Below are 13,132 nucleotides of genomic sequence, written 5' to 3'. Positions count from 1 at the left end.
TGGTGAACCACGTCTTTCTGTCGTTGCTTGTGACCCATATGAGCCTCTCATTTTCACACTATGTTGATTTATTTGCATATAAGTCTCACTTGTCCCCTCCCCTTGTCCCATAGTGCACTGGCTTTGTGACACAGGCAGGTCACATGTAAAGACTGTGGCTCTCTCAGCGTATCCGCCATGTCACCCACATGAAGTGTGCAACTTCTCCATGGTAGAAGCTGCTAGTGTCCACCTGTCATCTGGCACCCAGCTCAGAGAGCCCCAGGATGTGCCTGGTGGGGTCTGGTGGAGGCAGGCTGGTTGTGGGCCTGCCTCACAAAGCTGGCCCTTTCTCTGGGCGGACGACACTTAACCACGGGGAACAGCCAGGGGAGCAGCATCAGACGTGACATCAAGACTGGCTTGCCCCAGCCTGGCCCCGGGTCGACTCTCAGCACCTGTGCAAAGTCACTTCATCCCTTTCTCCTTACATCCCTCCTCCATCCATGTGAGCAAGGGACCAGACTTTCGTTGTTCCCCAACCCTTGCCCCGTAGCCAAGGTGCTATGCAGCTTTAACTTCTGTAACTTGTATTACAGAAACAATTGATATTTTGGGGTTCCCAAAATAAAGTTGAACAAATATCGTTTTTCCCTGACTACGCATTGCCTTCCATTTGTCACTTCCTTCTTCCCATGTCCCTGCTCTGAGCAGGAGGGAATTGGGACAGGGGAAGGCAGGGACCTTTCGAGGTTTGCAGACTGTGACTGAGATCTCTTCCAGCCTGACATTTCCTCATCTCGAAGGAGGGAGGGGGCTGTTGGCTTTCAAATGCTTAAACTAGTGTCGCGTGGAACATTAGCTGTGCAGAGAGTAAATTTTAACAGTTTCCACGATTAGAGCCCTTTATGATATGCTGGGTTGACCAAAGTTAGACAAACTTCCTCATTTGGGGCTGCTCAGTATGTCGTTAGTGGACATTGGGATCTCCAAGAGAGGGGCTGAGTGTGTGGTTTTTCCCTAACTTGTTAGACTACGGGACGCTTTTCTTGGAAAACCTTCAGGGCCTGTTGCTCTCTGGGGCTCATTTTGGCAGGTGGTGACTTCTGTTGCCATCCATGTTTGCGCTAGCCATGATCCACCCTTTGTTTTGGGACTTAATGTACTTGACATGCGTTAGCCTTCATTTCAGAAAAAAAATACAGATGTCTTATCAGACGCAGGCAGATGATAAGGTCCTGAGGTCATCACTGTTAATACGGTCTCGTGGTCACAAATGCAGCACAGTAATTGTCTAAAGGGAGAGCATTACTTTAAGAAAGGGATTTTTTCTTGAGTCCTTTTTAATGCGTATCTTGGATAAAAACAGAAACTGTAGAAGCTCTCAAATTTTTGTGAAGATAGTGGAGTAGCTAAATTAAGATTTTGTTTATTATTGTAAAATTCTTCAAAAATTTGAGTGGAATAGTTCAAGTTGGCCTTAGAATGTGTTTATTAAACACACTGTCTTTGGATGTAACTGTGGGGCAGCTGTCAGATGCTGCGTGGTTTCTGGAAGGAGGCAGAGAGCAGAAACCTGCACCATCTGAGCGCCACCGACATCCCTGGGCATTTGTTCCCGATTCCCGTATTTACCCCAAACTGTCTTTTTGAAATATGTCTTTGTGGACTGTTGCTTTGCCTTCGGCCCTGGGGAAAAGTGGCGCTGAGAAAGGCGAGCTCTGTGCAAGTCTTTCCCCAAGAACAATAAACAGAATCGTGGAGGCCACTCCAGTACTGATCTTGCCATTTGATGGTCTGAGGACAGGGTGTCCAAGGTCAGGAACCCCCACAAAGTGGGAAGGAGAAACTCAGTACCTGTGTACTTTCTTTGACGTTAGGGATGTGTAACATTGCCTTTACAAGCTTCCAAACATGTCTAGCTCATAAGGAATAATATACGTGATAATGATGCCCAGGAAAGATACTCCTGTCTAGTAACAGACCTTCTTATTCTTTAAATTAGTGTTTGTTCCTGGAAAGGCCTGGCCGTGGAGAGCCAGGGCACTTTGGACTGGAGCCCACACTGGCTCCCTGTGAGGCCTGGGTTGATGCCTTTAAGGCCCCTGGACCTCACTGAGCTCATCATGAATGGAGTGGCCACACAGGGCTCTGTATGCAGGGTGCTCAGGGCAAATTTAGGGGGGGAGCGGCCTTTCTGCTTGAACACAAATGCCCAGGATGAGCGCAGAGCATCGGCGGCCCCTGCTGCAGGGGATTGACTCTCCTGACTCTAACTGGGTTTTCTCCGTGTGGGTACCAGCAGTGGGGACCAGCAGTGGCTCTTTCCCTCAGGCTTTAGCCATGTGCCTGGATTCCTGGACATCGTACCTGCCTGCAGGTGACCAGGAGACGGGAGTCCCTTCTGAAAGCTGCTAAGCTATACTGTTTTTTACCCTCTAAACTAAATATGGGTGCACTGCCCAGGGGTATCCTGTTCCAGAGGAGAAAGGCAGAGCCCAGAGGGGAAGGGCTCACCTGAGTCAGGTAGTGACAATGGCAGGGCAGCCCCGGGACACAGGTCCTTGGGCTCTCCTCCCAGGAAGTGCCCTCAGTACCATTGGACAATTTTCTTGCTTGTTCCTGGCATTTCTGGCATTGACAGAACCTCTTGTCTTTGCTGAATTCCAGAGATGGCTTCAGACATCCCCGGATCAGTGGCATTGCCCGTCGCCCCCATGGCGGCCAGTGGCCAGGTGAGGATGGCTGGGGCCATGCCTGCCCGTGGAGGAAAGCGGCGTTCCGGGTAAGCGACCTCGGCGTTTCCAGGAATTGGGCCTAATACATGTTGAGCAACAACACTCTTGACCTGTTAGGAAAATATCGTCCCTCCTCCTCCTGGAGAATAAAGCTCAGCAGTTTGCATCCTGTTTAGAATTTGCAAGATGCCTAACTATGCATGTGATTTGCCTCTAAGTGTTTCAGGCCTCGGCACCCAGCTGGGGACTTCTGTTTGCTTGTCCTCGTGGTGGGAACACGCTCTGTGATCCTGCTGGGCCGCGCTTGGGCCTGTCTCCGGGGGAGGGGAGGGCGGGGCTCACCATCCCCAGCCTGGGCTCTGATTGCACCCCACCCACAACACCGCCCTTTCTTAGGGCTGCCCGGCTTTGTTGGGCCATGTGCAGGAATTCCTTTCAAAGGATAGGCTCTAGCCCAGTGCCTAAAGGCTGGGCAGCCTGCATTGTTTGCTGCCCCACGAGGAAAGTTATTATAGTGATAAGTTCTGGTGGGACCAGAAAGACCGTCGCTCTTGAGCTGATGGAACCAAAAACCGCATCTCCTCATGATGCATAGTGTCGGTAGCCATGCGTAGACCCGAAAAACCAACCATCCAAGAAAAATTCCCATAGGAAAAACATCACTGACGTTCTCAGACTCAGTGTATCACCCAACCCCTTTCCCCCATTGAACCAATTTTATTTTCAATGAAATAGTTGATAAAGTTTCTCATGGAGTAGAATCAATTTGTCCTATTAATGTGATTTCTGATAGCACAGGGCTCCCCTGGGACACGGGTATCCATTGATGGCGGAACACGCTTCTCATAGCCCCAGGCCTGCAGGGCAGGCGTGGGTGCAAGTGGTCCAGCGTCAGAACCTGAGACTTTCTCTCAACCAGTGTGATTCTTCAAGGGGGTGGGGGTGGGGGGCAGGTACACTTCAGGAACTGGAATGGAGTGTGGGTAGGATGAAAAAGTGTATTCAGCATTATAATTTTAGATTGTAGAAAGACTGTCGTGTGTGTAGTGCAGTCTTTAAAGGAGGAGCAAAGAGTTTGACAATTATTGAGAGAGTTAAAAAGGCTGAGAGGGGCCGGCCCCATGGCAAGTTCGTGGTTAAGTTCGCACACTCTGCTTTGGCAGCCTGGCATTTGCAGGTTCAGATCCTGGGCGCAGACCTACACGCCACTCGTCAGCCATGCTGTGGCAGTGTCCCACACACAAAGTAGAGAAAGATTGGCACAGCTGCTCAGGGACAATCTTCCTTAAGCAAAAAGAGGAAGATTGGCAACAGATCATTGTTGCCACTCTTCCTGACCAAAAAAAAAGGAAAAAAGAAAAAAAAAGGCTGAGAAACTGAACTCACTGATTACGCCAGTTTTCCCTTGATTCAGTGCACTCACTCCCAAGGCACGGATGCAACCACTTCTCCATCACAACTGCCATCATCTTTACAGCGGGACCAGCAGAGCTGTTGGAACAGAGTTGGTGCCTGGGGCAAAATGCCTCAGAACAACTTTGTAATAAAGATGCAGCCGGCTTCTGGGGCTTATTGCAAACACAGCCCTCTTATTTTAACCGCTATTCTTGCTAACCAGCCACTACGCTCAGTGGAGTCTGGGTTGCTAAAGGAACGCATTGCTGTCAACATATCAACCTACTGATTTTTTTTAAAAAGGATTCCCGGGCTTTTAAAATTATTTTAAATGTTTGTGCTCTCTGCCTTCCATTCCCGGGGCACAGAGCCCCATCGCTTGCCTCGTCCTTTCTGAAAAGAGGCCAGCACAGGACTCTGATGGGGAGGTGGGCTGCACACAGGCACAAATGCTCAGGCCCAGCCCAGCATTTGCAGGCAAGAAGCCCTCTCTGTGCTGGGAGTTCTCGAGGACTCTGCTGCGTGTGGGCCTGTGCTCTGCTCAGAGCTGGGCTGTGTGAACTGGGCTTCCTTCCTCCTTGGCCTCCATGCTCCTGGCCCTAGCCCAGTGTCCAGACCATGCCCGCCGCTTGCTCTCCCAGCTGATGGCTGGCCCCTGGGCTCCGGCTCCTTCTGCAGCCCTTCAGGCTGCCCCTGTTCCTGTCAATCACACATGGCACGGCCCTGGAGGCAGACAGGGACCGCAGCTGGCTGAGAGGGCCCAGACTTCAGCTCCACGCAGAGCCAAGGAAGCAAAACATCAAAAAAGGAAGCAAGAGAGGAAGGAGGATGAAGACTGCGGGCGGGAGCACTGCCTCCCCTAAAGGCTGGTCCTCCGTTGTCCTCGTTCTTGGAGCCCCTGTGCCTGCTTCCTGTTCCCCGTGCGAGGGAGGGAGCAAACATGCACGGTTCCTTCCACCGACCTCAGGATCCATCCTCGGTGTCTAAGCAGGGAAACCTCTATATCTACAGGTGTCAATGCAAACAATCCATAATCAATCTATAAATCAAAACTGGGGTGAGTTTATTATGATCCAGGACTGAGGACTAGCCCGGGGCCTGCCTTCCCCACGGAAGGAAGGGCACCGAAGAAGTGGGGTGTCCAGAGTGGTTATGTACCATCTTGGAACAAAGAGCAGACATCACACGTGACAGGAATGTCCCTTTTACAATAGTCATGAGATGCTTAGTTAGCACAGCAGGTCAGTGGTCACAAGGTGAGCACAGCAGGTTGGTAATTAATCCTCAGTTTCCAGGAAAAGATGCTTGTCCTTAGAGAAATGCTGATATGGGGGAAGCCACATCCCTCTCTCTAAGGGCATCATTCTTGGCTTTGGGACATTGTGAATGCTTAAAGAAGATGTACAATGCACGCTCAGCACACCACACCAGGCCCTTGTGGAAAAACAAGGTCAGGAAGAATTAGTTTTAACCCAAACGGCTTCCTCATATCCTCTGATATATCCTATTGCTTTGCATTCGTTTATCACAGGGCTGTCTCCATAGTAATTCTTGCATCTGGCATTTTTACATGTTTTGCTAAAATTCTGTGACTGAGGCCACCGCTGTGCTGGACTCTCTTGACAGCACCCCTCTGACCACAGCCCAAACACTTAGCTAAGCACGAAGAAGACCCTGATGCAGTCACCCTCATGAAGAAGCAGGTGACCCCATGGCAGGGCCCCGCACTGGACCAGGGGTGTCATCCTTGCTCTCCCCATCACTGGCAGTGTCGTTCCACCTCCTTCTGTCCGAGAGTAGTGGGGCACAGTCGGAGAGACACAGGGAGGGAGGGAGAGAAGAGAGAAGGGGTTGGGGTGGTGGGAGAGGGGAAACGGCAAGAGTCAAGGACCTTCTTGGCGCCCCCTGTTCCTTGCCCAGGTCTTCCCTCCCTGACCTGGTTATTCTGGTGGAGGGAAGTGTCCCAGATTCCCAGGGTCACCACCCACCCCGCCCTAGTGTTTCGAAGCCAAGTAGGACTGACCCCTCTCGGGTTTTGGATCCTGTGGCCGCGTGCCTGGCCCAGCCACTGTTGATCTTTCGGGCAGCACGTTCTTCCACTTCCCTGACCGCCGTCCCCAGGAAGCCTCTCAACCAGCTGCGAGCGCTGCTGGTGGTTGGGACACAAGGTGAAGGTTCAGGAGTTTCAGATTCTTCGGAAAGTGATTCCGCATGTGGGAGGAATGAGCCGAAGTGAGTCACCTGAACCGCGTTTCCGTGGAGACCACCCCGATGGGGTGGCAAGGGGTGGGGGGCTTCCACAGGGTGCACTCAGGGGTTCTAAAGTTGGGGGTAGCAGCACAATGAGACAGGCTCTGTGCCCACCCCCAAAGCCAGCCCTTTGGGGATGGAGGTTGGACGTTGAGGGCAGAGATGGACCAGTCCCTTCCCAGTGCCTTGGAGGCAAATAAGATATCATCATTGAGGAAAACGACTTCCCAATTGTATGCCGCCATAGGCCAGCGTCTCCCTCTGACAGTGTGGTGAAATGAAGGTGTACGACCACAAGCGGGCGTTGCACATGCTAGCATTTACACACTACCATGGCTGTGGCCTCGGCCGGCCGGATGGTCCAGACTCGGAAGGAAGACCAACTGCCGGCACCCAGCTCACTCACTTCTTGTTAGCGAAGCTGCAGGCCGGCCCATGGTGGCTCCTGCCGCCCCAGGACCAGCCCTGCTGACTCGGCCTTTCATCTTTTCTCAGAAGAGCGTGAGTGAATTCCGCTTGGTGACTCACATTCAATGAAGCGTTGTTGTGATTACACAATCACTGTTAGGGAGAGTCATATCACTCTGAGCTAGTGCAAGCTCAGAAATGCCTTTCTCGGCTTTCTATCCAGGTAAGACCTCGTGCTCGTTGACAGGAAAGTGAGGTAAAGTACATTTTCAGCCCACCTTTTGAAGACTCTTACACCATCCACTTATTGTACCGAATTCTTTAAAGTGAATGCAATAGGACTTAAAAGTCATACTCTGATCTCTCTCCTTTGGTATCCAGATGCTCCAGTATAATAGAGACACATAAAAGATGTAAAACAAAGGATGCTTTACCTGGGGTGTTTATCGCAGGAGCCGTAAGCGTAGCTATTACAGTCAGATTTAAAGTAGAGAATTGACCTGGTGACAGAGACCCCTAGGCAGGTCCTGGCAAGGCTGCTCTGAAGGACCTTGTGTCCTCAGGAGGTGTGTTTTTCTCTGTTGCTGGTGAGCAGGGAGGGTTTTGGGGTTGGGTGAATTATCCTGAGGATTCGAACAATCGTTTCTATCCCGGTTTTTCTCCTCGGTTCACCCCCTTCCCACTTCATGCTTTTCCAAGTTACTAAATCTGGTTGCTGCCACGCGTGACCACACACCTTCGAAGGTAGGGAGGCAGTTGCATGGTCCCTAATTTTTCACAGACAAATCCAGGTCCTCAGGTTCCCAGCTGAATTCAGGAAACCCTGGCACCAGAGCAGGGCTGTCCCTTATACCCTCTGCTCGACCGGGCTCACCTGGCCCAAGCAAGGACCACTTACCGTGTGGCTGACATTCCCACTTGTCTGCTCCACGAGGGTCTTGGGTAAAGAACAGATCTGTCCTTATGAAAACTAGGGTGACCAACCATTTTGGTTCGCCTGGGACTTTTCCAGTTTTAGCACTGAAGTCCTGGTTTCCAGAAATCCCCACAGTCCGGGAAAATCAGGATGATCAGTCACCCTAAAAACCCCAAAGATTGTGCAGGCTGAGGACGGAGGGCTGACTAATAAATTACTTCTTGCAGGAGCCAGATTATCACGTTCATATCAACTTGGGCTAAAAGGCATTTTAAAGATAACTGTGCCTCTCACACCCACTTGAGGTTTTGCTAAATGCTTGCATAAATCCATCGGAATTTTGGAAATGCGATTTCTTTTTCTTAACACTGAGATGTTTTTGACAGCCCAGGAGTGTTAAGTCACGCGATGCCAACAGCACAGTTGCTGTTTCCTGTGATGAACGCTGGGTGGCGGTGTGGTTCTGCGGCTCTGCAGAACGCCCAGCCGGGATGGTAGGGGTATTTCTGGAGGTATCTCCCAGATGTGATTTTTGGGAAAGGTGAGGTGACGGCTTACTGATTACACAGAACATTGATGGCTTTTCTGCATTTAGAAAGTCATGCATTCGGCCCCCATTTTCCCGCCACATGGACGACTCTGCAGCTGCTGCCTGGTGCCAGGTTGCCCAGAGTGCACCGTGGGGCTGCCTGTCTGTGTCTCCTGGTGGCATGTCTGTATCTGTTAACTCCACTTTCCCTTTCTTATCGCCTTTCTCCCCACCCTCCCCCTTCTCTCTGTGCATAGGTATTTCCGTTATCATGACCGTCATCTACCCCCATATTATCTAACTCCTTTTGTTCTTCTGTTCCCAGCAGCTAGTGCAGCCCTGTGTCTGGAAATCAGGCATTCAGAGTTAGCAGTGGATCCCACAGGTCGTCCCAAACAGACGGATGCCCAGATTAGAACTCTGGCTGCTCGGCACATAAAACAAAACAGAAGCAAACAAATGACACCGCTTTCTAAAAGAAAATGCTCCCTTGCACTATCTCGTCCCAGTCCCAAGGCCCCCAGGTTACCCAGACGCCCAGAGAATGTGGCTTATCTCCCCAGGGGTCTCTCGGATGTGCTCCTGCAGGAACAGCTATTCCTATGCCCCTCCAGGCCATCTCCTGGTCCAGGTTCTGTGCCTTCCCCGGGTCTCCCGTTACCCACTGAGCCCCACCCTCAGAGCCGGGGCTGGAGACCACGTTCCCGGTGAGGCCAGCAGCTCTGGCGTCTGTTACTTGGTCTCTCAGTGACACTCCGTTCTTGTGTCGAGCTGCTCCGACCCGGGGACTCCTCAGTACTGGCTGCCGGGCAGGCTGGCCTGCCATCTGCTTGGAGTCCGTGGGAACTGTGCCTCACTTCATCCATCCATCCCACTAAGAACAGGATGGGGAATGCAGCGGCTCTGACACAGTCTCCCCAAGGAAGCCCGCTCCCCCTAAATGTGCAGGAGAGCCAAGACAGCTGTGCTGTCTCTCATTTTGCTCCCGAAGACTCTGGGTGCACTTTGTGCTGATCAAGGACCCCCTCTGCCCTCAGGTCTTCAGGGATGACGTTAATTGACATCACAGGATTGGTTCTTTGAGAGTTTGGGATGTTAAACCAATATCTATCACGACTTTTTGTGTTATGTTTACACTGAGAGGCCCAGTGAAGTGGGGATCTGTGTTTATTTGGTGAGTTTTGACAACAAGCGGACGGCCACTTGCAGCAGCTTAGGCTCCAAGCAATTGTTTCTCCCTCCACATCCATTTATTTAGGCCTGGACTTTATAGGATAATGGCCTTAAATGCCCTTTTCACTTTGACTCATATAGACCAGCGAAGTTCTCACATAACACAACCAGTAGTGTCTTCTTTTCCTCAAAATCCCTTTATCACCCTTAAAACTTCCTGTTTTCAAAACCCGTTGAGCTTTTTTAGTCTAAGATACCACAAAATACAGTTAAAAAGGAAGTCTCGATGTGGAATAAACAATGTGGAGGGGAGCGGGTGTCCCCAAAGATGGAGGAGACAGGCATACTGGCCTTCCCGACGCAACCTGAGCAATCCATCGGCAGCCTGTCCGGGGCTCCAGGGGGACAAGCTCAGCCTCCAGCACTTTGACAAGTTCCCAATCATATAATCAATGATGCTCCTACTGTAAGCTTTCATTTTGCCTTTTCTCATCCCAAACCTGTTTGATGACTGTCGAGATACCGTTTTTTGCACTGCCAAGGGTTGGGACCATTGGGCAGCAATCTGACCAAATAAAGCCCCCTCTATGCCAACAGCTCGTGTCCCTGGTTAAGTGTTCTGCCTATAATGAACGCTCACTTGTCGTCTTGACTTTTCAGAATGGACTTTGATGATGAAGATGGTGAGGGTCCCAGCAAATTTTCGAGGTGAGTTTACTTTATGTTCTTCAAATTTGAAGAAATCGATAGCCAACCATCCCTTTATTGGAATGCACAGGGCTTTAAATGTCTTTTGTCATTGAAAAAGCCATTGCTATAGTGTGACCCCCTTATTGTCCTTCCTTCTGTGCAGGTGTTTGGCCCAGTGACAGGTAGCTGTGAGCAGCCCTGCCATATCCCAGCCTAGACGATCAAAAGTTATTAACTCTCTCGGCTTTTTAATTAAACAGTGATTGCCAATTTTAATGCACCTCTTTCAAAAAGACAGCCCTAGGGTTCAGGTTTAGAAAAAATAATCAAGATAAGGCCTCTTTTTCTACCATGGGAAATAAGGAAAAATATAAGAAACCTGAGTGGGTCAGCTCTGGATGCAGAGTATAAAACTGGACTTTGAGTTCCTAAGACCTGTGTCGCTCACTGGCCATGTGACAGCATCTTTAACTGGGCTCTGTGGGGCTCCCCTGAGTACAGACCACCTCACAAAAAGGATATAGGATCGTGGGGGCCAGTGGTGCTATATATATTATGTACTTGAGGGATAAGGCAGGCCCTACCCATGGCTCTTTATTTATTTTTTTTTTCAGTTTGGTTTGGTTTAAGTTATAGTAGGAAGTTGGGCAATGTTGAGAGAAAGTCACAAATCATTCCATCACTCTTAGCAAAATGCCCCGGTGAGCTCAGTTGACTTATGGAAGGGCCCGCCTTGACATTCCTCCCCATCATCCAGGCATTCCCAATTCTCGGTCGTCGATGAACTTGAAGACCTGCCACAGGTGACAGGTACCTTTCTCCGGTATCCACAGTCCACAGTTTGGATTGACAGCCTCAGTTATTTTCAAAGTTTCTAGAAGAACCACATCTATATTGAGCCCCGGGCCCACTGGCACCCCCATCTGCGCATCCCCACAACAGTTATTTTTGGTCCTGTTGTGGTTGTGAATTGAGCACACTTTCCCCTAAATCCAAGAGGAACGTGCATCTGGTTCCTAGTCCAGAGCTCCCCAGAGTCTCCAGGTCCACAGCTTGTCATTTGACGCACTGTCTGTCTGAGGACTTGTCCTTGCGCCTCCCGCTTCAGCTTCAGCTGAGGTGGCGGAGCGGAGGTGGAGATATTTTCATCTCTCATGACCCTGGATTTCCTGATCAAAACAAGAAAGGAGTTTCAACAACAGAGGGTTTATTGTTCTTTTCCTTGGTGCACACGGAACCCCACCTTGGGCGTTCACCACTTGCTTAGGGTAAGTGTTGATAGCGGGGAGCACTTTGTTCCTGAAATGGAGCTGGTCTGGGAAATAAGGGCACGGGTCTCCCTGTCCTAGTCTGCTCTTGCCTCCCACCACCTCCTTTTATAAGGAAACGGTGACTTTTGATTTCTCTGGATCAGAACTCTCCTTGAGATAACATTCCGTACCACGTTGACCTCAGGAAATGACGCTTCCTGGGGTCTCAGAACCAAAAGAGGAAGAGAGATGAGGAGTGACATTTGTTCCACATTGAAGATCAGCGTCAGTGATGAAATAACAGTGTGGGGTTACAGAAAGCTCATTGTGTTAGGTCCCATCATTAAGACACAGAAACCCTAGACTCTGGCAGCTATCTCATAAGCCGGTCCGTGAGTCAGCCTTTGCACACAGAGTTCAGACCCAGGTTTCTCTGACTGTACTTTTCCCCACACGTTGAAAACAAGAGAGAGAGGACGTGCCTCCACATATGCTGGTCCTTATAGGGTTGAGTTCGTAGGAGCCCAGGGCCACTTACTCTATGACAGTAGGGTTGTTGACGGACCTTCTGCTGGTGGGTGCATCTGAGCTGCTCACAGCTGGGGAGACGACTGAGTCTGCCCTTGGCTTGTCCACTTTGCTGGTGGCTGGCTGCTGTCCAGGGGAGGGGCTCGGAGTCTCTTCACACTGTCTCCGGCCAGTGGTGTGCATGGTCCACCTTGGGGCTGCTTCTGTTTCCTGCTGCTCTGCTCATGGTCAGCCCAGAGAAGCCCCCGGGGGAGGCCCTGGAAGGGAGGGCGGCTGAGGCGCGGCCCAGCACCCAGCGTGGTTTGTAGACTCAGAACCTGGCCCAGGGGCTGTGCCATGGTTTCTGTGCTCCTGTGTTTGTTCAACCAGCTTTCCTTGAGGGTGGTCCCAAATCCAAATGTCCTGCCTGTCGTCACACCTCATGTCTCAGCTTTCCATCTGGGAAACATGGTCACCATCACCTGAGAGGCAAATCATGGCCAGTTTGGCTTGGTTCCTGCCTTATCATGGCAGGCCTCAGACAGAACAATGTAGCGAACGTGGAGCTGCTCACTGCCGCCTGATCACACGTGTGCATGCACATACGTGTGTGAACTCACACACGTGCACATGTGTGCACACACAAACACCTGGGCTGCTCTAGGGGCTGTGACGCATAGGACATGGCTCTCAGGACACTGGACGTTTCTCTTCTCTCACACAAAGCCACTGTCAGCCTGGGGGGCAGAGGGGCAGTGGCTGAGGGTTGACCAGGAGACAAGTGGGGACGACTCTGTGTGCAGCTTGGATGTGGATAAAAAGGGATGAAGGCCTTTGGTGCTCAGGGAAGGAGTCCATTTGAAGGATGGGAAGAATGTAAGCACATCCATGAGGGGAGGGAAAGAGTGAGTCTAGCCAGAGATTTGGGAGACTCTGAAGTGGTGGGGCGAGGTGGGTGCAGGAGAGTGGGGAAGGGGAGGGACAGATCCAAGCCCAGCAGGCGGGCCGCCCGTTCTCGGAGGCGGACGAGAGGAGCTGCAGAGGTGGCTAAGTGTGCAGCTGCAGGCGGGGGGGCCGTGGAGGGATCTGTTCTGACAGGGTCTACTCCCAGGGTAAGTAGGAGGTGGGGCTGCGTGCTCTTGGGGCAGAGGGTTAGTCACGTGCCTCGGGGAGAAGTTTGGGACACCCCTGGGTTGAAGATGAGCAGGCTAACACAAGGAAGGAATGTGGAAACTTTGGACCCCTTGAGATTGTGGACCGTAAGTGCGAGGTGTATTAGTGTGTAGTTTTCCTCCAG

General features: G+C 51.2%; 1 protein-coding gene across 26 annotated transcripts in view; it reads left to right on the top strand.

The window, feature by feature from the left end:
- ARNT2 (aryl hydrocarbon receptor nuclear translocator 2) overlaps positions 1–13,132 on the top strand; it is a 173,040-nt gene that overhangs the window by 38,890 nt on the left and 121,018 nt on the right. For all 26 annotated transcript variants that reach the window (XR_011438359.1, XR_011438358.1, XR_011438379.1 and 23 more), the window contains 2 exons: positions 2,650–2,764; positions 10,049–10,096. Coding sequence is in view for 15 of the 26 variants with exons in the window: in XM_070266198.1 (XP_070122299.1) it covers positions 2,650–2,764; positions 10,049–10,096 (163 nt within the window). In the remaining 11 variants the exon portion in view is untranslated. The remainder of the gene's footprint in view (positions 1–2,649; positions 2,765–10,048; positions 10,097–13,132) is intronic.

This window comes from Equus caballus, chromosome 1, assembly GCF_041296265.1.
Source record: "Equus caballus isolate H_3958 breed thoroughbred chromosome 1, TB-T2T, whole genome shotgun sequence".
NCBI lineage: Eukaryota > Metazoa > Chordata > Mammalia > Perissodactyla > Equidae > Equus > Equus caballus.
This window is presented reverse-complemented; position numbering and strand designations above follow the sequence as displayed.